Here is a 24,290-nt window from a genome sequence, read left to right on the forward strand (position 1 = left end):
ATGTAGTTATACGTGAATCCCCTTTGTTAACTTGCCGTGTGACGGACAGATGTAGGTATACGTGAACCCCTTTGTTAACTTCCCGTGTGACGGACAGATGTAGGTATACGTCATTCCCCTTGTTAACTTGCTGTGTGATGCACAGATGTAGTTATACGTGAATCCCCTTTGTTAACTTCCCGTGTGACGGGCCGATGTAGGTATATGTCATTCCCCTTGTTAACTTGCCGTGTGACGGACAGATGTAGGTATACGTGAATCCCTTTGTTAACTTGCCGTGTGACGGACAGATGTAGGTATACGTGAATCCCTTTGTTAACTTCCCGTGTGACGGATTGATGTAGGTATACGTGAATCCCTTTGTTAACTTGCCGTGTGACGGACAGATGTAGGTATACGTGAATCCCTTTGTTAACTTGCCGTGTGACGGACAGATGTAGGTATATGTAAATGGACAGGTGTGAGTTTACATGTTTTTGTTTGTGTGTGACGCTGATTATGAATACTTGTCTACCAAGAAATCTTGTAACTTGGATTCGTATTAGCTCTATGTTATTCTGTATCAAGTACAAAAAGACCATTCAACTGCTGGCAAGGAAACTACATGACACATACAATTATCTAACCCTGCAAACTGACTGGAAAGTGCTCGTACCGCTGTCATACCATAGTGGTGCAGATGACAAAGTTTCAATGCTACATTATTGATGAATGCAACCGTACGGGGGTAATTGTTCAAGAACGCGCGTAACATTTTACATTTATGTGAAGAAATTTCAAGAATTTTCACTTTCCTTGCGTGAATATTACAACCAACAATGACATGAATAGGTGTTATAATATATATTTGACGAAACGAACATCACATTGATTGCCAAACATTGAACGTTTCCTTTACCTATCCTCCCGACCAGCCTCCGTGCCTGCAGGTGTGTTGGTGTGAGTCAGGGTGGGGAGAGACGGAGGGGTGAGGCTAGATTCACTTACATTGGCGTAGTCACGTAGACTGGACCTCAAGTGTCACTTTGTCGGTTTAATGAAAGACGCCGAAGAAAACACAACCAGGCAGCATACGTTCTGTAATAAAACCATATTAAGGTGTTAGGTATATGAATAGCATCTGAATGTAGGCAAACAGAAGGCTGATGGGCGAGGAGGTCTGTATCTAAACTTACGTCTGCGTCATGCTGGTCCCTCTCACTGGTGTGAGAGCTATTGCTGTGGTCACGTCACTGGAGGATGGAAGCGGATCGACCAGATGCAGACTCTTGGATGGTGTCTCCCCTGAACAGTTCTGCTGCCACTGACTGTTTAGTGTGGATACAATTAAGATGACGACCATTGGTCGTTTACATTTACTGATGCTGTAATGATATCGACTGTTTTACAGAGACCATAGAACGTAGTCTGCTGTGGCAACGGTTGCAGTGTGTCAGTGACCTTGCATATCAGAACCCACAAAACACCAGACAGTCTGTCTCACTGTCCGTGACCCACCCATGGTGGTGTGTGGTCCTGTGCGTACAGCTCAGGTCACGAATTCAGTTGAAAATAAGCAACGTCGATGGGTGACCGTGTTAGGCAACTTGACTCCTGATAGTTTCTAGGACTCCAGTCCTGCAACACAACGAAGCACATGTAATACATGTGTTGTCACCTTAGGCAAGTGAGTTTGTTCAAAACTGCCTCTGAAAATGGGAACCCGGTTGGATAAAGTCATGTGACTATTACTTTAACCTTCTAGCTCCTAACAGGCAGCTTGGGTAATCCGGGGTAATAATAATGAGATTCTGATTACAGCGTCCAGTGAGCAACTAGTCAGATGGTTTCTAGGCGCTATATAAATGAATTATTATTATTATTGTGCCCCCTTCCGCCTAGCCCTTGCTGCAGTGCTGAAGCCTTATGGAAGCCTTATGGAATCATCCCTGTCCCTGGGGATCATTTCAGTGTAAATGGAATTACTTGATTCTATTTAGATTCTGTATATTCCGAGGCAATGGCCCAGTCTAAACACCAGCCTGCCACCTACACCTACATCGCCCTCGGCCATGGCGCTTTACTGTGACGTGACTGCTTCATGTTCAAGCTGAATGAATCAGAAATAGGAAGTATGCACTCTGATGAATGTATCTGGGCGCATAAATATGTCTGAATCAAAGGTTGTATGTCGTTCTCTACCTGGTGCACGTGTTTTATATAGTCTACTTACCACGAACGGTACCCTTTGCATACACGCCTCTTTGTCCTCGCCCTGATCCCCTTGGGAGTGTCCAGGATAAGGAAGGTATTGCCATTAAAGTCGTTTTCTGTCCTGTTCGGTATTTTTTAGGGTTTATCATTATTGAAAACGGCATTCTTTATTTTTGACATGCATTGTTTGGTCCCTGACATGATGAAAAGGTATTCTTACATCCCTGAAGTGTTTGTATTAAGGATAAACTTGTCCATGGTGAAATATGTGTCATGTTGTTTTATTGATATTACAAACGTAATGTTCTCATTTCAGAAATACTACAGCCTTCAGCAGTATGTCCTGAGATTAGACCGGGCGAGGATGACCTTCCGGGTGAGTTGCGCATGCGTCATGTCAAGAATGCCTGGCTTCCGGTCCATGCCACGTGTCTATGCCAATACATGTACAAACATTCAGTAAATTGCACAAACAATCGTTTCACACACTTAGCAATGTTAAACATGCAGCTGCCATGTTGGATGTAGACAGGGCATGGTGATAGGTTCAATATGGCGTTGTAAACAATAGGAGACATTTGGTAGCCATCTCGCGCCCCCTGCTGTTCCAGTGAACTTGTTTGGGACCCACGATTGACACGTGGCAAATACAAAACTGAAGATATGCCAGCTACACAAAATAATACGCACACATTCGCTCACGCATACATTCTCTCACGCATACATTCTCTCACGCATGCATTCTCTCACACATTTCCTATACACAATATTTTGTCCATCAAGTGACCATAACGGTCGTGACTATTGGTGACCGTGGTCATAGACCGTTTCACAGTATATTTTCATTGTACACTGGATGGTCTTTGAGCTATTGCCATTGAACGTTTTTGAGTCTTTAAAACATACATTTGATATAATTTCCAAATAAGTCTGTGTCAGTCCGTCAGAGAAACCGCGACGTTGTTGAAGAAGGTAGCCGGGTAGGCTCTTGCTTGCTTGCTTGCTTGTGGCAAAGAATAGCACAGGAAGAGTCACTGGTACACATGCCTTTCTGGTCAACTGTAGTTGCTGCTGAGACAATAACTGTGCCTCATCCCACTGACCTTGTCCAATGTGGGCAGTATTCAGCTGGAGTGCTTTCCCCTCACATCACTGTAGTTATCAGTAAGCTCGTATGTTAAGGCAGCATTAAGGTCTTATGCTAAGGCAGCATTAAGGTTTTATGTTAAAGCAGCATTAAGGTCTGATGTTAAGGCAGCATTACGGTCTGATGTTAAAGCAGCATTAAGGTCTGATGTTAAGGCAGCATTACGGTCTGATGTTAAAGCAGCATTAAGGTCTTATGTTAAGGCAGCATTAAGGTCTTATGTTAAGGCAGCATTACGGTCTGATGTTAAAGCAGCATTAAGGTCTGATGTTAAGGCAGAATTAAGGTCTGATGTTAAGGCAGAATTAAGGTCTGATGTTAAGGCAGCATTAAGGTCTTATGTTAAGGCAGCATTAAGGTCTGATGTTAAGGCAGCATTAAGGTCTGATGTTAAGGCAGCATTAAGGTCTGATGTTAAGGCAGCATTAAGGTCTGATGTTAAGGCAGCATTAAGGTCTGATGTTAAGGCAGCATTAAGGTCTGATGTTAAGGCAGCATTCAAGGAACTCGCGATCGTGGACTTTCAAACCATTCTTATGACTGTAGGTCGAAAAATGGGTGAAATATCCAAAATACTCATTTATGAGGAGACAATAAAGACTCCGTCGTGGTAGTGATATTCACTCGGGCAATAACTGATCGAAGTGCAGACGTTACACGACAACTTCAGTGCTGATGACAAAGCTGAAGCTCCCGTTGTAGATCTATCTGAGCTCTGTTCAGACTCCTCGAGACATAAGCTTACCATTTGCTGCCTCATACATACATGCATGCCTAGAAACACCTCGATGTATGAGCGGCTGTTAACGAACGGCGGAATTGCAACCATATCCCCCATATCACAGACTAACTTAGCATGGTATGTTCTCAAATAATAGTAATCCATTACTCCATATGGCAACGAGATCCGGCTGCCAGCTGTCCTGGCCGCGTCTCGGCACCAAGCCAATATTAACCTGGAGGTCAGGTAATGGTAGCATAAGTTGCCATATCACGCCACTCTAGCGTATCACTATATCACACCAGTCCCCCATATCACAAGGTCCCAAACACGTGCTCTCTCTCTTGTACAAATACACCTCCTTCACTCAGGAAGATGGGGGGAAATCTCGGCGATCTCAACAGCAGCTGATCCTCCCGCCATTATCTACCACCCTGTACATACCATGAGCTCTGACCCAAAAAATTCAGATGCACATTAATTACATCACGTTTCAATATGTTTACAAACATTGTCACATTGTACAAATACTGATTACGTAAAGCCTTGGTGAGAGCGAGTGTGGAGAGCAGGAGGAGTGATGCTGGGAGTTTGTGTCCAGTATGTCGTGTGTACAATCTGCCGGTGTTACCACCATTCTCTCGCGTATGTCGAGCTATGCAAACAGAACGCGAAGTACAAGGGAAGTTATGTTTGCACGTGCTCCTCACGAGAGAGTTGAACATGATATTGTTATAGAAATTGAGGGGTATGCCTTTGATATCGCCAAGGAAGGTGGAGTGTTATGAATATAATGTGACATTTCCAAGTGTTTGTGAAGGGATGTACGACTATGGGTATACTGGGATATATATGTGAATGGATGACCATCATAGTTATGTCGACTGCACAGACATTATAGAAGTTATCTAGTTGTAGTTGTCTGTGGCTAGTTCATCAACATGGAGGAATGTGTGCCCCCGTTATAGAGGTCTTATAGCAGTGGTTCAGGGGCACATCTAGTTATCTAGTTGTAGTTGTCTGTGGCTAGTTCATCAACATGGAGGATTGTGTGCCCCCGTTATAGTGGTCTTATAGCAGTTGGTCAGGGGCACATCTAGTTATCTAGTTGTAGTTGTCTGTGGCTAGGTCATCAACATGGAGGATTGTGTGCCCCCGTTATAGTGGTCTTATAGCAGTTGGTCAGGGGCACATCTAGTTATCTAGTTGTAGTTGTCTGTAGCTAGTTCATCAACATGGAGGAATGTGAGCCCCCGTTATAGAGGTCTTATAGCAGTGGTTCAGGGGCACATCTAGTTATCTAGTTGTAGTTGTCTGTGGCTAGTTCATCAACATGGAGGAATGTGTGGCCACCGCACGATAAAGCCTTGAGATAACAGCGCGTGGATGTGTGGATGACATTGAAAGCTGCTGGCCACCACGCGATAAAACCTTGAGATAACAGCGCGTGGATGTGTGGATGGCATTGAAAGATGCTGGCCACCACGCGATAAAACCTTGAGATAACAGCGCGTGGATGTGTGGATGGCATTGAAAGATGCTGGCCACCGCGCGATAAAGCCTTGAGATAACAGCGCGTGGATGTGTGGATGACATTGAAAGATGCTGGCCACAGCGCGATAAAGCCTTGAGATAACAGCGCGTGGATGTGTGGATGGCATTGAAAGATGCTGGCCACCATGCGATAAAACCTTGAGATAACAGCGCGTGGATGTGTGGATGACATTGAAAGATGCTGGCCACCACGCGATAAAACCTTGAGATAACAGCGCGTGGATGTGTGGATGGCATTGAAAGATGCTGGCCACCACGCGATAAAACCTTGAGATAACAGCGCGCGGATGTGGATGACATTGAAAGATGCTGGCCACCGCGCGATAAAGCCTTGAGATAACAGCGCGTGGATGTGTGGATGGCATTGAAAGATGCTGGCCACCACGCGATAAAACCTTGAGATAACAGCGCGTGGATGTGTGGATGACATTTAACGATGCTGGCCACCACGCGATAAAGCCTTGAGATAACAGCGCGTGGATGTGTGGATGACATTGAAAGATGCTGGCCACCGCGCGATAAAGCCTTGAGATAACAGCGCGTGGATGTGTGGATGACATTGAAAGATGCTGGCCATCGCACGATAAAGCCTTGAGATAACAGCGCGTGGATGTGTGGATGACATTGAAAGATGCTGGCCACCGCGCGATAAAGCCTTGAGATAACAGCGCGTGGATGTGTGGATGACATTGAAAGATGCTGGCCACCGCACGATAAAGCCTTGAAATAACAGCGCGTGGATGTGTGGATGACATTGAAAGATGCTGGCCATCGCGCGATAAAGCCTTGAGATAACAGCGCGTGGATGTGTGGATGACATTGAAAGATGCTGTCCACCGCGCGATAAAACCTTGAGATAACAGCGCGTGGATGTGTGGATGACATTGAAAGATGCTGGCCACCGCGCGATAAAGCTTTGAGATAACAGCGCGCGGATGTGTGGATGACATTGAAAGATGCTGGCCACCGCGCGATAAAGCCTTGAGATAACAGCGCGCGGATGTGTGGATGACATTGAAAGATGCTGGCCACCACGCGATAAAACCTGTGTGGATGACATTGAAAGCATGATGATGGCAGGACAAAAGTATAACCAGATTCCCATCAGATTTTGTAAACAAACAAAGATATGATGGCATCACTGCTGAATCAGCGTTGAAGAAGCTAGCAAGCACTCTCCGTGCCTGCGTCTTGTCTGTGTACAAACTCAGAATAGCTCATTTGAAGAGCAGGAAGTAAGACCATGGCACCAACATCACATGCAGTGACACTCCAGGAATGTTGTTAAAGAGCAGCTACTGTCTGGTACAACAACAACACGCTGACGGAGCAGATACATGCTCCTATTGCCCCGAGTAACAAGGGAACATCCAGATTTCAGTTTCATCTTTTCTGCTGTAAAATGTTCAAATGGGAAATGACGCTGCGTGTATATGACAGAGGGAATCAACATCGTTAAATGAGTATTTCTGTATATTCAAGGCCATGTGTCCTGGGAGCTGGCGTCAAGCAGAGTGTGTAGGTTGGTATAGACTCGAGCAGATAAGGCAAACATAACACCACTGCACCACATACATCACATCAACAAGTAAATATACCACTAAACAAGTCGATTTCATTTCAAATTGTTCCTTTGTATATGTGTTCTTGTATATTTTCGACATATATAGCATAAACATTGATACACCTATTCAAGCGATTACATTCATTTCTTTCTTTACTTTCAGGTTTTGATTTTATATCTAAGTTTTCGTTAGACAATGATGATATACGGGTACCGGGCGTCAAGAGGGTCAAAGGGTCAAATGACTTCCAAGTAGCATATAAAATCGGTAGAAGAGCAAAATTACGGAAACGAACCACGTAAGTGAAATATACCTCATACTGGTGTAGTTGATCATCTGTAGTACGGTAAACATAGACGCCATACTGCTGTGTTCAGATCCCATACCTGTCTCAGAACACATGTGTTGCCGTGGACCTAGGGGTCGATCCTAGCGGTGTCGTTGTCCCATTCGTGTCAGAGAAGGCCTTGAAAGCGATACGTCTGTATACCATCAATACTGCTGACTGAAGGCATTCTGGCTGTAAATGTAACCTTACCTTGTTATGGCCTCAGTGACACATCACTAACACCGTGGAATATTGATGCCTGGGGGCAGTCGTTATATACCTGTGAGTGAATAAGTTTAGTTTTACTTCGCACTCAGCAATAATCCAGCTATATGGCGGCGGTCTGTAAATAATCGAGTCTGGAGTAGACAGTCCAATGATCAACAGCATGAGCATCGATCTACGCAATTGGGATACGATGACATGTGTCAACCAAGTCAGCGAGCCTAACCGCCCGACCCCGTTAGTCGGGTAATAGTAATAATGCTGACTACACGTCGCCGTGTTATAACTGAAATACTGCTGACCACATGTCGCCGTGTTATAACTGTCATAATGCCGACTCATGTCGCCGTCTTATAACTGTAATAATGCTGACTACACGTCGCTGTTATAACTGTAATAATGCTGACCACATGTCACCGTGTTATAACTGTAACAAAGCTGAATACATGTCGCCGTGTTATAACAGTAATATTGCTGACTACGTGTCGCCGTGTTATAGCTGTAATAATGTTGAATACATGTCGCCGTGTTATAACTGTAATAATGCTGAATACATGTCGCCGTGTTATAACTGTAATAATGTTGACTACATGTCGCCGTGTTGTAACTGTAATAATGTTGACTTCATGACGCCGTGTTATAACTTTAATAATGCTGACCACATGTCGCCGTGTTATAATTGTAATAATGTTGAATACATGACGCCGAGTTACAACTGTAATAATGCTGACTACGTGTCTCCGTGTTATAGCTGTAATAATGCCGACTACATGTCGCCGTGTTGTAACTGTAATAATGTTGACTTCATGACGCCGTGTTATAACTTTAATAATGCTGACCACATGTCGCCGTGTTATAACTGTAATAATGTTGAATACATGTCGCCGTGTTATAACAGTAATATTGCTGACTACGTGTCTCCGTGTTATAACTGTAATAATGCTGACCACATGTCGCCGTGTTATAATTGTAATAATGTTGAATACATGACGCCGTGTTATAACTGTTATAATGCTGACTACATGTCGCCCTGTTATAACTGTAATAATGCTGACCACATGTCGCTGTGTTATAATTGTAATAATGTTGAATACATGACGCCGTGTTACAACTGTAATAATGCTGACTACATGTCGCCGTGTTATAACTGTAATATTGCTAACTACATGTCGCCGTGTTATTACTGTAATAATGCTGACTACATGTCGTCGTGTTATAATTGTAATAATGCCGACTACATGTCGCAGTGTTGTAACTGTAATAATGTTGACTTCATGACGCCGTGTTATAACTGTAATAATGCTGACCACATGTCGCCGTGTTATAACTGTAATAATGTTGAATACATGTCGCCGTGTTATAACTGTAATAATGCTGACTACATGTCGCCGTGTTATAACTGTAATATTGCTGACTACATGTCGCCGTGTTATTACTGAAATAATGCTGACTACATGTCGCCGTGTTATAACTGTAATAATGCTGACTACATGTCGCCGTGTTATAACTGTTAATAATGCTGACTATATGTCGCGTGTTATAACTGTAATAAAGCTGACTTTATGTCGCCGTGTTATAACTGTAATAATGCTGACTACATGTCGCCTTGTTATAACTGTAATAATGCTGACTACATGTCGCCGTGTTATAACTGTAATAATGCTGACTACATGACTCCGTGTTATAACTGTAATAATGTTGACTACATGACGCCGTGTTATAACTGTAATAATGCTGACTACATGTCGCCGTGTTATAACTGTAATAATGTTGACTACATGTCGCCGTGTTATAACTGTTATAATATTGACTACATGTCGCCGTGTTATAACTGTAATAATGCTGACTTTATGTCGCCGTGTTATAACTGTAATAATGCTGACTTTATTTCGACGTGTTATAACTGTAATAAAGCTGACTGTAGGCTGGTATTTCTTGGAGACTTTAAGACTCCAATCACTGCCAGATCCTCACTATGATATAGTTGTTTTGCTGTAGCACGTGCCTAAATGCTTCTATATATATTCAGCTATTTCGATATTTTTCTACAATCCAAGTTTCGTCTTTGTTTTCAGGGATCTCTTTCCCCAGGGTCTCCCCGACCAGTTTTCATTTGTTAGCACATTTCGAATGAGTGGCAAAACTCGGCGAGATAGATGGAATTTATTTCAAATAAGGGATATTCAAGGCAATCCACAATTTGGAATACGGCTGGACGGAAAACAGAAAACAATAGAATATTATTATATCAATTTTGAAGGAAAATTGACAACATTAAAGTTTAATAACAAAGCAAAGCAGGTACGTATATATTTTGGATTGGATATTATTGGAACATTAGTGTTATAATCACGATCGTAATGTTTAAATTTAATGTGTTCTCTAACAATCATGAAGACATCTCATGCATGGCTCGTTTGTCAAAACAAAAGGTAATCGCAACGATATACAAGTTGACTGGACTTTTATGTAAAGCTGTATTTAATAAAACCCCCTTCTATACGATGTTGGCCTGTGTTAACTTTATCCCTCTTTGTTTCAGCTATTTAGCAAAGACTGGCATAAAATCCATTTTAGTGTAGGTCGGGAATATGTGGAGTTTTATCTCGACTGCAAGCCGATATCCTCCCAGCCTCTCATACCCCCCAGACAGATCGACGTGAATGGAGAGATCGTGTTGGGGACGAGGGAGCCGGATGGTGGGACCGTGCCGGTGAGCGATCTTCCTATAGTCCTCTAGTACCACATGACATAATAAAGACGAACAGGTCACAGACACATTGTGTTTCCTTCGACTTATGTAGCATGCGCAGAATCCGGCTAGCCCAGTGGGGAAAGTGTTCGCTCGTAACGCCGAAGACCAGGGATCGACTCCCTATATAGGTGCACTGTGTGAATCCCAAACTTGGTGTTCCTGGCCTGTTTTCGCTGTAAGATTACTACGAGTGACAGTACAGATGATCCAAACGTACAATAATGTACAACGCTTTAACACAAAGTGGCATCTGTTTTGTCAGATACTGGAGACTGGTTATTTCTGTCCTTGACGTTAATGTACATACACCAAAGTCACACACAGTAGATAGATAGATAGATAGATAACTGAAAGTTTGATAGGTGTTCGGGCAACTGGGCCCATTTACACCTTGCCCATCATAAAGGTTTGCTAAGTTTATACACTTTTATAAAGTAGTTAAGCTGCCACACGCTTTAATGTAAGCAAGAATGACATTCTGAACATCATTGCGAGTGATATTACTTGTACACAACAGTCCAGTCAATGAGATGTCAATATTAAGCGCTGTCAAAGATCCCACCATCGCCTTACGATGAGTTACATATTTTTGGCAGTGCAGTAAAAAATGAGCCACATCATCTAGCCGATTACACACTGTGCAATTTGCAGGAATATCATTATTAACACAGTGTCAGTATCCCCAATAATAGACCACATGAAACTCAATTGAATAACAGTCACACTCAGCATTGTATGTACGTCCATTAAGTATTATCATACGTCACATGAATCACATCTGTGATGACATATAGTATTAAACCTAACTCGACATCCTTTCATTTGAAGTGAAGTCGACTTTTCCACGTACAAGAATGTGTCGGTACATCCATGTTTGTCCTCCCCACAGTTCGAGCTGCAGTGGATTAACCTACATTGTGACCCCTCCAAGCCAGAACGAGAGCAGTGCGATGAACTACCTGTAAGTGTGGACCGCTAGCCGTGGGCCCGAGACAGCTATATATGTGCACGGTCCAAGCAATAGCAGCATCAGCATGAATCACGATCAACATAATTGCAAATACACGTCCAGATATTTGTGTCTAAATGTATACTTTTGAAAACATCAGATTTGTAGGAACATGCGTTTATGCAGTGTCTTAGTTTTCGGTTCCTAAACGTTTTGTTGAGGTATATGGTTATATGGCAACAGAGTGCTATGATATGTATTTGCATATTTCATATCCAGTGAACATCAGTATCAGCAACTAGTTACATGTGGCAGTGTTGTTGGCTATTTAAAGTATGATTACATGGCTGATTGCATTATTTAAAAATCCATTTAGAATTATTTGTATTTAATTAATTATTTCTATGTAGAAATCTTAATAATTTAAGATGAATATCTTTAACGCGTTTTTACGTGCTGTTTTCATCCTTTCTAAATTTGTTTAATCAAAGGTTCACTTTCAGCTAAAGTATAACCTGATACAAATTTTGCTCGTCGCTTGCAGCGCCTTGTAACTCGCCAAGCAGCTGCCTGCTAAATAAATAGCGTATAAAACATTAATTGTAACAAGAGTACACAGAATTAAATGGGCCTTCCACTGTATGGCATCATACCCATGTCGAATTAATAAGAAAAGGCGAAAGAGGCAACCCTGCATTACCACGCTGGGGATCAGACATATACTCCTTGCAGCGCAGGCGGTGCGTCTGAGCTGTTGATCGGCTGTAACTCTGCTTCAAGACGTATATCTCTGCTGCTCACGTCACTCACAAGGGACCTATTTCCAGGACGCACTATTTCAGTCAGAACAACATACTTAAGCAAAGGAATTTACACCAGCATCTTTCACTTTCACCCAAGCATCTTCGATGTAGTAAGGACTGAACGGGGTGTGTTCTCAATACGACTATATATACCACAGTGTGGAAGCTTGCTTCCTGATCATATTGTGCTGTTATCTCACTGTCTAGCTTCACTCATATACATTACTTCTATCGCTATTGGGGCCTTGACAGGCAGGCCTAAAACCAATGAATAGACAGTTGGTTGTGTAATAGTTATTTTCATAAGGAACAAACACTTAGACAAGGTGTGTTGGTTTATTTATCTGCAGACATTTGGCATAATGCTATACGTCTTTTACCGAGTGATGCCATTGAAGTGACTCCCATTTTTGTTATTGTTATTTCTGAATAGTCATGTTCTAAGTATTCAATATTTACAGCATCATGCTATGTATGTGCTCTTGATCAGTGTAGCTTTATATGAATGGTGAAGGGTCCATGTTGTATATCCTGTCGTATTCCGTGTGGTGACGGGACCTCACGTGGAATCTCTAGAGATTTGGTCACGTGCTTGACTTTTACTTTCTCTTTCTCAGCCCCCCAAAAAGAAGATAAAACCTCCACCACCACCGAAACAGGTAGAGTGCCACGCCCAACAGAGGCGCACAATGCTGGTCTTTACCTCCCATTGCATCTGCATGTGGCTGTTGTTGATGTCGCTAGGCATAAGTGAACACTGACGTCGCTGCTGTCACCGCTGGCGTATATTTAGCTCTGGTGTTTACTTCTGGCTAGCAAATGGCCTGTTCCTGTTGTTTGTGATTGTTTTGTTTGGCGATTTTCACATGAAAATGATTAATCCTTCAACGTATTCTGAAATGTGTAAACGTTACTTGCTGAGTTGGGCATTTGTGGCTACTAGTTGAAGGTGTGGTCAGCCTATCCTAGCCTGTACTCGCGTCCCGGCGGACCATGCGCTTCAGTCACGTTCTACAAGTCTCCAACATAAGAAGTAACACGTTTACATAGCCTTTCTGTAAACCATAGATACAATTTTGATAACTGAATCAGCTTTGAATTGAAAAAAATTGGCTGTTTGAGTGTATTGTGTGTGTATTTTGTCAGTTGCCGTGTGTTGTCTCCCCTTGCCGCGCGTAAACTTCAAATTAAGCATAAATGACTGCATGTGTATATGTATTGCAGAGGAAGGCTAGCTGTGACAAGCCCTGCCCACGAGGACCTCCTGGTTTGAATGGGACACAGGTTGGTTTTGTACGATGTAGAGTTTCCTTACAGGGTCACGTGGCCTGGGATAACGCGAAGTCCGGTTGATTGTATTTGCTGTTTGAGTTTCTGTTAATCATTTGATGGTCTGTGTCGTGTACTAACAATTAGATAGAGCACCTGCTCGGAGACATACCTAACGGTAAATCAGACATATGCTCCATCACTTGATATGGATATACACAGAGATTTTTCTCGTAATAACTCCCAAAGAATCACTGATTTTTGATGAAAATTGTGTACAAAGAAACAATTGTAACGATCGTCCCACGAAAACAGCTGTACTGAAGATCCAACCGTTTCTCATAATACTATGTGCAACTGTGTTAAAGTCGCCAGCTTCAGTGTAAGGTATTCAGGTAGTGGCGACTGGGAGAAGCAGCCCTGCAGGGTAAGGCCAGTATTACCAGATTATAACCAAGTTATACCATCACACATGTATCCCCACGTATCCCTCCCATGGAATACACGACTATAAGCATGACGAAGATAAAATGTCTCCCCGATCCCAACCCGATGTACTCCCAAATATATTACCGACTATGTACATGTGAGTACACCGAATATAAAATATATTACCGACTATGTACATGTGAGTACACCGAATATATTCCCAACTTCCTTGTTGTTGTGTAACCTGTAGGGACGTGTAACTCGAGATGAACAATGCACATAGGACCTGTAATGGTGTAATCGTCCTCTGCTCCATGAACCTGCTATAGTGGCATACATACTGTGGTTTAACGAGGGTAGGTAGGGGGTTGTTTGCTCGTCACGCTCCAGGCACGGGTTCGATTCCACTTTTGGGTTAAATGAAGCCCATTTCTAGTATTATCCGCTATGGAATACAGTGTGTAGCAATATAGATTTTCTACGCCATTAGAATCAATCGGTAACAACTGTTGGAATGATTGAAGGAAAGTGTGTGTTCTGCTGTAGAAGACGCCGCCCCCTGTGTGCTAGTGGTGGAACAGGATCTCGAAACACCTGGAATTCTTTAATAGAAACAACATCGATGCTGTATTAGGGGTCGGGTGGGTTGTAATCATCTGATCATCTGGTTCATCAGGTTAGAGTTCGTAGTTTGGGAATAGAGAGGGAGTGTATATCTTGATAGCAGGGCTGTGATGGTTGACTGTTGAATGTCTGTGTTGTAGGGTCCAGCAGGACCCCCAGGTCCAGCGGGTCCAATAGGACCAGCAGGCGCTGACGGGAAGGATGGACAGGACGGGAAGATGGGGCAGAAGGGGGAGTCAGGGCGGGACGTGAGTAGCCGGTTGCCATGGTGATGCAGTGGATCTGACAACTTACTTTCTCAGTAATAGCAGCATTAGCAATGAACATGGACAAAACATGGCGACAGTGTAACCATTGCCGAAGTAATGTTACTACAAACAACATGTAATAGACCTGAACATGTTTCCGCGGGCTATGATTACTGTAGTGGCCATTGTTCATTGCTTCTGCCCTCTCTGTCTTGAAGTCTCAGACTCAATCTGCAGTTTCTTTTTTGAAGTGAACTAACTGACTGCCCTAACGACAGCGTGCATGGTGCTTAGACGTAACACAATAACAGATCAGCTGAGAACTTCTTAACAACATCCGGCCCAAATCGGCCATCAGTAATCTATGCCCGCCAAATATATGCCGTAGGTAATGTGGTAAAGTAACCATGGAAACATTATGACATCATATGTTGCCAGGGAAATCCCGGACAATCAGGAAACCCCGGTACGCCAGGCAAGACAGGCAAAGATGTGAGTGGCCCGTGGTTGGACAGATGTTACATCACTACCAACTACACCATAACATAACCCATTTCAAATCTGTTAAGATTTTCAGCTTACATCTGAGTGTCTTCTACTTTGTTTCTGAGTCTGATCCTAACGACAATAACATGATCTGACATTTAGATTAGACATGCCTGTTGTAACGTTTGGTGTTAACATATTGACATAGATGATTGCAGTAACTCACTAGCATAGATCACTGAAACCGTGCATGTAAAGCCTGCCCCGTAACTCTAGGCACCTAGGTAAGTAATGGCAGCAATAACAGGTGCTTGATAGCGGTAAACCTCATGTGTCTTCGAACAGGGGCAGATTGGGCGGACAGGTCCCCCAGGACAGCGAGGAGCAGTAGGCCGCACGGTAAGTTCATCAGGGACCTGGATTGTGATGTAATACTTCTGTTGCTAAGTATTGATATAGATGTCGCCATTAAACTCCAATAGTCAGCATGAAGGAGGAGAATATCGATACACTAAATCCGCAACTTGGAAGGAAAACTTATTTACTGTTTTCGATAATGGCGAAGTGATGAAAATACCTGAGCAATAGCTGGAGCTGACGTTTAAACGTTATGTTGAATATTCCGATATATTTGTAACAGTACATGTACTTGTGTGTTAAGTTATACTGGCTGTATTATATCTGTCAGTGTGTCTGTGTGTCCGTGTATTGCAGGGTCAGAGGGGAGCTACTGGCGAGGAAGGGCCACAGGGGATGAAGGTAAAGTCAGGGCACCTGCAGGACTCCAACTGTGTTTGTCTCGCATAACTTTTTGGGGACGCCATAGACGGATCCAACAAACATAAACTTTAATGTGGTGTTTGGCGTTTAGTCAGTTTCAAGGGGGGGAAGGGGTGTCGTACTCGGTGATTGACGGGGTCGGGTTGTCAGGTTCGCTCCATTCTAAATGTATCTCATATCCTTGAGGTGTATATCAGTGATTATGTTGTCAATCACTGGCTAGTCTGGTCCAGACGCGATTATTTACAAACCGCCGTCATACAGCTGAAATGTTGCTGTTCACGGCGTTTATCTGATGGTAGTGTCACTGATCCAGACGACCGGATGTGGACGATGAGTACTTTGGAAAATGGCAGCATTTCCGTTTTACATATGTGAGGATTAGATGTGTTCTCTAGCTTCCAGTACTTTGTTCTGTGTTTCCTGTAGGGCACAGCCGGAAATACGGGCAAGACAGGAGGTATAGGGCCTATGGGACCCCCGGGCAAGTCGGTGAGTGTTCTGTCTTCCAGTGTAATATAAATGAGTATAAGAAACACTCTTATAATTTCGTTGTCATACTTTGGTATAACGTTATTACATCTGACATTGTTTACAGTTATTACGAACTGGTAACTCAAGCATATGAATCAAGTAGTACTTGGTAGACAGCTGTCACCAAGATCGCATCTTAGCATCTTTCAGGATGTTGTATGAAAATTCCCTGTTAAGATTTACCGTGTCTGAAACATAACAGCATTGATATCAAATAATCCCTTTTCATGTTTGTTAAATGTAGAATACGTTTGTGTCGGAATATTTCTCACTGCTAATGTGTGTTGTGTGCATGTCGATTGGTTGGTGACCAAAACGTCATTTGATGTTTCTGTGACGTCACTATTGTAGATCGAGGGTGAGATGGGTGCCCGCGGCGAGCAGGGAGAGCAGGGACTCCAGGGTCCGGAGGTAGGCACCAACTGGCAGTGTCTGTAACTTACCGATATTGAATATAGCCCTGTTGCGTATATATGAATATGAACATAGAAAGGCGTTGTCTTTTTATCTTCAGAAATGATTAGTTATAATTTATTATGCAACTAGTTCCAAATGGATATATTCTTAAAAAATTACAAGTAGGGAGAGGACTCCAAAATTTAGTTGAATACAACACACCTACCTGTGTCTGATTTCAGGGGCCACGTGGTCGACCAGGGCCACGCGGACGAGGGGGACCCGGAGGGAAAAAGGTACAGTATATGTGGGTGATACGTGCATATGGTGTGACAACAGGTACACATATCATCTTGTACTGGAATTACAGTCGGTTTATTCAATGTTGTTGAATACAAATTCGAGGTAAATCTAGATGGGTACCAATATCCACATGATCCAAACATTCACTGTACTATGCTGGCGAAACTGTGCATGATGACAACTCGGCTGTTGACACCACCTTGGTGGCCAGTCCCTGGTGCTGTATCGACCGAGCAGAACACTGTCAAACCTTTCAACTTGAATATGACTATAGTCTAAGAGCGAAACAAAGAAAGGCCACACAGACACTTCAATCTATCGTAACGTCTGTGGTTAGTTTACGTCAGGATAGTCGAAATAGCGCAGACTTTAAACGTGATTTGAGTTTGGATATGATATATTAGTTGAATTGACCAAACCCCAACAGTTCTTCTGCTACATACTGGTGTATTCCACCAACCTATGCTGACCACCAGACGAAGCGTGTGTTGATAGTGCTTCAACGTAACTCCGACGGCGTGCATAAGAACATAATCACTGGATAGTTTGGTCCAGTCCGGATTGTTTACAGACCGCCGTCAAATACCTCGAATATTACTGAGTGCGTCGTTAAACAAGAAGCAAAAAAACTTGTCCGTTGCTGTTACGAGACGCAGTCCCACCAGTTGGTAGCCGTGGGCAGATCATGTGTTACCATTTACAGCCTACAATTGCAATTGTTCAGCAGTGACGCGATGCCAGACTGTGCCCCCCCCCCCCTGCTTCCAGGACCCCCAGCACCTGGCACAGGACCTGTCACCCATCCACCATTCCATACTGTTTGCTAACTTGCCGTATACTCACCCTATTACCTGATCTTACTTGACCCGAATTTTGAAAATCCCCGACATCTCTTTGGAATTATCAGTACAATAGAATCAATTTCACACTGTGACGTGGAAATGTGGAGTTAATCCCCCAGTGAAGCCGGTCTTCCCCGCTTACAGCCCCAGTTTCCCCGCTCTATATGTATAGGACGTGGACACATTCTAGCTGAGCAGTTCCTGGCTGGATATGGAAAGAATTATCATCGCCATATACATTACTTGGAGATGTTTTAAATTCGAATTCCCTGGCGTCGTATCGTGTAATGAAGTTTACCAGGATAATTTATAACTTTTTACATCAAAGCATTTCATTGTAAAAACACAACAATAGATGGAGAAGCATGCATCATTGTGATTTTATGTGGCTGCGGAATTTTGGGACATGCTGAACCACAAGTTATTTTGCAAACTCTTTAAATTGTCAACACATGAAATAATGTTCAGAATGTTTCCGCCAACAAGCCTCGTCTCTACAACAGTAGCAACGTGACATGTGTAATAACGGCGTCACACATGTGGGTATGTATTGAGTGTGCAGGTTAATATAGTTATGACGGACACGGGAAAGTCCGGCAGTTCCTCAGTTCCCTAGATATCTACGGCTCCTCTGTCAGCGGTAATCTGTATACTGGCGCACCTTAAACACTCGTGTACTGGGCGGGGTTCGCCGCAACACGTGCTTTTGTCTTTGTGTATATTGACATCACCTTCACATGCTGCTGGCTGCACGTGCCTTCGCGGCCATCTTGCATTGGATATGAATTGCAGAACTTAGTGATATCCTGCGTCTGTCAGATGGCAACCAACGGTGGGATGGATGTAGGGCTACCACCGCGTCGTTCATTACTGGGCACCTGCTCATGCTTAAGACATGGCGTACCCAGTAGAATCTGGGCCGAATGTCTGGTTAATACAGATCTAGGCTAACTCAGGATCATATTTGTTATAAATGTCTTTCATTTCCAGAACTGGAGTAGGTGTGCAGTTTCAGGTTGACTGATGGCAATGGTTAAACCATGTGTCACGACCTTTGGCTCTTGTACAGGCCACTAAACAGATAGGGGATGTTCAGGCCACGAGACATGACTAGTATGCAATCACAACACGAGACCCGAATATTCGACAAGGCTTTTCGACTTCGAGACCCGACTACTAGACCGGTTACAATCATACAAGGACTCGGCAGAATATAGGCAAACCACGGAACACGGCCCCAGTTGGCATACAACACTATACCTAGTCTCGATGAGAGAGATAGTTTTGTATGCCCTAATTGTGTTCATCGGGGATATCATCTGAATAGCTTCCCCTCGAAATCTGAACAGGAAAATATGACAATTTCTACGCATGATATATTCGTTACGTTATCCGAAAGAGAACAAGTGGCGTCACATTTGGTGGTGCCAATGGATGGCACTGGGTGTGTGTGGTTAAGAACCGCTGTCACAGTTTGGATACATGCCTGACTTTATACTCCAGTGTATTGTGTTAAGCCCCACTCGCTGCTGTGGCCTTTTACGGATCTCGGTGTTGTCCTTGTACAGCTTAGCCTTGATAACTTTAGGATGGTCATGTGCTTTGAAGTCGCGTGAGGTGGCTAGACTTATCTCCCTTCTATACTACAAGGTGTTTGAAGTGGTTGGTTTATCACCCAAGCTCCGTGCAGCACTTGTAACAATAGTAGTGGACGCCCTGTGACAGCGGCACCATCACGACCACTTAAACGTCGAGAAAATAAACACTCCAAGTTTAGAAAGAAATGCTTCTTTCAGCAGCCTCATTTCGAGTTTGTTTTAAGTGGGAGAATTATTTGAACTTGAAATAAACGTTGAGATCTGGAAACGACTGATTAATTCGGTCTGACCTAAAACCCACCAACTAATGAGCTCCTTCTAGGTGTTTGGTCTACCTTAATATTAGCCAAGTGTTTAGATATACAGCTCTGTACATTCTCTAATGTGTAAAGGAACATCGTTAGATCTAGCTTAATGTGTCTACAAACAGTCGAAGTGTTGTATAATGTCCCATTTGTGTGCAGGGCGAGCCGGGGAAAACAGGAGCTGATGGCGAGCAGGGATCGAGAGGATATCCGGTGAGAACACCTGCCATAACCAACTTCAATAGTTCACGTCCATGGCCAAAACAGTCTGGTAGTTGATGTAACATGTCAACGAAAATAGTTTTCACAAACAATATCTGGTAATCTGCAATGAGCTCTGGAGAAATAAACACAGGACATGCACCTTATACTGGCCCTGTAACGTTTACGAGCGCTTCTGGTGGAGTTTCTTTCACACGAATGTTTGTGTGGAAATATGTCGTATGACTAATTCATTGTCCATTGTCTTCTACCCCAGGGATCAGAGGGCGATCCAGGAGTCCCAGGACCCCCCGGGCCCCCGGGGTTGCCAGGACAACCGGTGAGTAGCAACATGTAGCCTTGTCTCTCAGTTGCAGTGGGAAGAAGTTAGAAATAGCGTTGTTTCTGTCCTCCCCTTGTTATCATATTAGGTAGCCAGTAACAGCTGCTTCGATCCCCGTGATTATCAGGCTAGCTAATGTTCTCCAGCTCACAATATCAGACTGGGTCCCCAGCACCCAACGTTTGTCTCCCCATGTTGATATCAGGATATCTCGCCAGTACCCAATGGTTGTCTCCCTGTGTTGATATCAGACTGGGTCCCCAGCACCCAACGCTTGTCTCTCCATTGTGATATCAGGATATGACGTCAGTACTCAATGTCTCTCCTCGTGCTGATATCAGGATATGACGTCAGTACCCAACGCTTGTCTCCCCATGTTGATACCAGGGGGTGACGTCAGTACTCAATGGTTGTCTCCCCATGTTGATATGAGACTAGGTCGCCAGTTACTCCCTATAATGCACTGTCCTTGATAACTGAGGCTGTAATGGTGATCGTGACCTGCAGTAAATATATCTGATGTCCCATACAGGTTTATTCTCCCGCCATCCGTTAAACAAAGCCACTGTGAACCACCCTCACATCTAAACCAGTTTCCCTTCAAACGATCTTGCTGTCACACATACATACGGAGGTGTTTGAACCTTACACAGTAGAAGAGCTGTTAAATCGTTTGATTCTTGCCATTTGCTGTGCTAATGTTTGCCAGAAAACTGGCACTTCCAGTGGTCGCTGCTGTTTGAGGAACAACTCAAAGGACAATGTGTTTGTTCTACTGACTTCAAGAAGTGTTTATTGTGCTTGCCATGATCAGATGTCTGCTGCAGATTACTGTAAGATGTCTTCTCGCTGTCCAACAGTATCACCATCACGGGTCTCAACAACAGGGCAATGAACACTAGATATGTCAACAAAGGTAGAACAATGACACAATGCAAACCGCGCCTGATCTCAACCTACCCCTACAATACATGACAGTATAATACAAACGGAACGACGGAAACAGCCCAAATATGCTGACGAGTACATTTCGTTTTTCGCTAAAACAGTGCATGCGTTGGTGGACTCATGATAAATGAAGCGAACATAAAATATCTACAGCTGTTACATTTGATCATCTTTTTCTGCTTCTTTGTAGGGTACTCCAGGTGAAATCACATCCAACGACATAAAACCAGTGCCCGTGAGTACACTCTTCTCCACTTGCTACTCAATAAACCATCACGTCAGTAAACACTACAACACCTTTAGTGTCTGGCAGTATTTCATAGAGCCATGGACGTGGGTTCTACTACAGTCTGTTATGTGAGCCTTGGTTTCTTGGTTTCACAAATATCTATGTCGCTTCACTACACATCACTTCGTATAGGAACATATCAGTGATGTGTATTAATGCGGTGTTTATAGGAACATATCAGTGATGGGTTATGATGCGGTGTCTATAGGAACATATCAATGATGTGTAATAATGCGGTGTCTATAGGAACATATCAGTGATGTGTAATAATGCAGTGTCTATAGGAACATATCAGTGATGTGTAATAATGCGGTGTCTATAGGAACATATCAGTGATGTGTAATAATGCGGTGTTTATAGGAACATATCAGTGATGTGTAATAATGCGGTGTCTATAGGAACATATCAGTGATGTGTAATAATGCGGTGTATATAGGAACATATCAGTGATGTGTAATAATGCGTTGTATATAGGAACATATCAGTGATGTGTAATAATGCGGTGTTTATAGGAACATATCAGTGATATGTAATGATGCGGTGTATATAGGAACATATCAGTGATGTGTAATAATGCGATGTTTATAGGAACATATCAGTGATGTGTAATAATGCGGTGTCTATAGGAACATATCAGTGATGTGTAATAATGCAGTGTCTATAGGAACATATCAGTGATGTGTAATAATGCGGTGTTTATAGGAACATATCAGTGATATGTTATATAGGAACATATCAGTGATGTGTAATAATGCGGTGTCTATAGGAACATATCAGCGATGTTATAAGAACTGCCGCTGATTTCCTTGTTTAGCACATGGCTATCACGTCTATTTTCAGGGTCCAGTGGGTCCCCAAGGTGTTCCCGGATCGAGAGGCGAAAGAGGCCTTAAGGTTTGCACGTTCAAGTGTTTGTAACATCTGACATTACTTGGGTTGTGGGCAGGTATACTACATGGAAGGTTGATTAGAAATTGGAAAAGATGCGGAAGAAGGTGTGTAGTATACTGGGCTGAAAATGGGTAGTATACTGTGTCAAGAGTGTAGAGGACTGTTGACAAGGTGGCTAGCATACTGAATAGATGGTAGGTAGTACTCTGCGATGGGTAGTATACTGGATGGTTGGTATACGAATTAGAAAGCGGGTAGTATATTTTGTATAATATTTTGTAAATTGTGTTATGTACACACAATGTATTCGTTTAGTGTTCTAATTATACCAATATCTCCATTACAGGGGGCTAAAGGGGAACCCGGAACTGGGGGATCCAAGGGCACGAAGGTAAGCGGTTTATCCACGGGATTTATTTAGTATGGTGTGAATGCTACATCTCGTGCATAATGCATACTTGATATGCGGCTAGATCAGAGGTATGAGGTATTCAAATGTGTGTACATACCTCTACTTGAGAAATATCAGTTATAAATCTCCAGTCACATCAGCCACACATCCGGCTGTATGTCACGTCCTCTTCCTACCTGAGTCAGATATAGCAGTATTATATTTCTATTATACGTCGACCCGTGAAGATCCGAGTTAGAATTGATCTTCAGCAACCCATGCTTTCGTAAAAGGCACCTAACGGGATCGGGTGGTCAGGTCAATTCCGTAGATTGATGCCTATGCTATTAATCACTGGATTGTCTGGGCCAGACTCGATTATTTACAGACCGCCGCCATATATAGCTGGAATATTGCTAAACTAAACTCACTCACTCACTAACTCACCATTGCACCCTTTGTGCATATCGTAATGTTGACCCCTTTTACGTGTCGTAATATTAATCCAGTTATACTCAAAATTATAAGATTAAAAAAAACTTTGTCAATAATAATCTTACGAGAAACATAGGTATAAGTGAAGGTATCCTTGTCTCCATCATATTTGAATCACGAATCAAGAGGAGAAAGGAAATATATCATGTCAAATTCCCCCGTTTCTCATATTCTAACGTATCACACTGACGTGTGTGTTATTCGTGGTATCCATACGGGTTTATATCAATAATTGTTTATAACAATACCTGAACAGTATGTGCATGCGATATAATAAACCATCAATATATCAGATATTTAAACGTGTTTCCTCTGCGGCATATGACTTCAGCGTCTTTCCCCATCACCTGGGAATACATCCTTGTACTCTGTCAACTGTCAATGTTGCTTTGTCAACAGGGCGAGCGGGGAAATCGCGGTTCTCAAGGAAAGGATGGTGCGGATGGACTGACGGTAAAGGTTTCATCTGTCCTCGCTGGTGATATCTGTTGTATTACATATGTGATATCTGTTGTATTACATATGTGATATATGTTGTATTACATATGTGATATCTGTTGTATTACTTATATGATATCTGTTGTATTACATATGTGATATGTGTTGTATTGCATATGTGATATCTGTTGTATTACATATGTGATATCTGTTGTATTACATATGTGATATCTGTTGCAC

The 24,290-nt window shown here is 43.0% G+C and overlaps 1 protein-coding gene across 2 annotated transcripts in view; it reads left to right on the forward strand.

Annotated features, from left to right (window-relative positions):
* The window catches only part of LOC124263931 (collagen alpha-1(IX) chain-like), a 163,678-nt gene that overhangs the window by 68,096 nt on the left and 71,292 nt on the right, over positions 1-24,290 (forward strand). For both annotated transcript variants that reach the window (XM_046698660.1, XM_046698661.1), the window contains exons 4-23: positions 2,510-2,569; positions 7,343-7,478; positions 9,809-10,034; positions 10,276-10,446; positions 11,378-11,449; positions 12,858-12,899; positions 13,465-13,524; positions 14,703-14,810; positions 15,249-15,302; positions 15,642-15,695; positions 16,011-16,055; positions 16,506-16,568; positions 16,962-17,021; positions 17,249-17,302; positions 20,214-20,267; positions 20,533-20,595; positions 21,737-21,781; positions 22,676-22,729; positions 23,073-23,117; positions 24,012-24,065. In XM_046698660.1, the coding sequence (XP_046554616.1) occupies positions 2,510-2,569; positions 7,343-7,478; positions 9,809-10,034; positions 10,276-10,446; positions 11,378-11,449; positions 12,858-12,899; positions 13,465-13,524; positions 14,703-14,810; positions 15,249-15,302; positions 15,642-15,695; positions 16,011-16,055; positions 16,506-16,568; positions 16,962-17,021; positions 17,249-17,302; positions 20,214-20,267; positions 20,533-20,595; positions 21,737-21,781; positions 22,676-22,729; positions 23,073-23,117; positions 24,012-24,065 (1,520 nt within the window). The remainder of the gene's footprint in view (positions 1-2,509; positions 2,570-7,342; positions 7,479-9,808; positions 10,035-10,275; positions 10,447-11,377; positions 11,450-12,857; positions 12,900-13,464; positions 13,525-14,702; positions 14,811-15,248; positions 15,303-15,641; positions 15,696-16,010; positions 16,056-16,505; positions 16,569-16,961; positions 17,022-17,248; positions 17,303-20,213; positions 20,268-20,532; positions 20,596-21,736; positions 21,782-22,675; positions 22,730-23,072; positions 23,118-24,011; positions 24,066-24,290) is intronic.

The sequence above is a fragment of the Haliotis rubra genome, unplaced genomic scaffold (assembly GCF_003918875.1).
Source record: "Haliotis rubra isolate DU_JTF1 unplaced genomic scaffold, ASM391887v1 Scf90, whole genome shotgun sequence".
NCBI lineage: Eukaryota > Metazoa > Mollusca > Gastropoda > Lepetellida > Haliotidae > Haliotis > Haliotis rubra.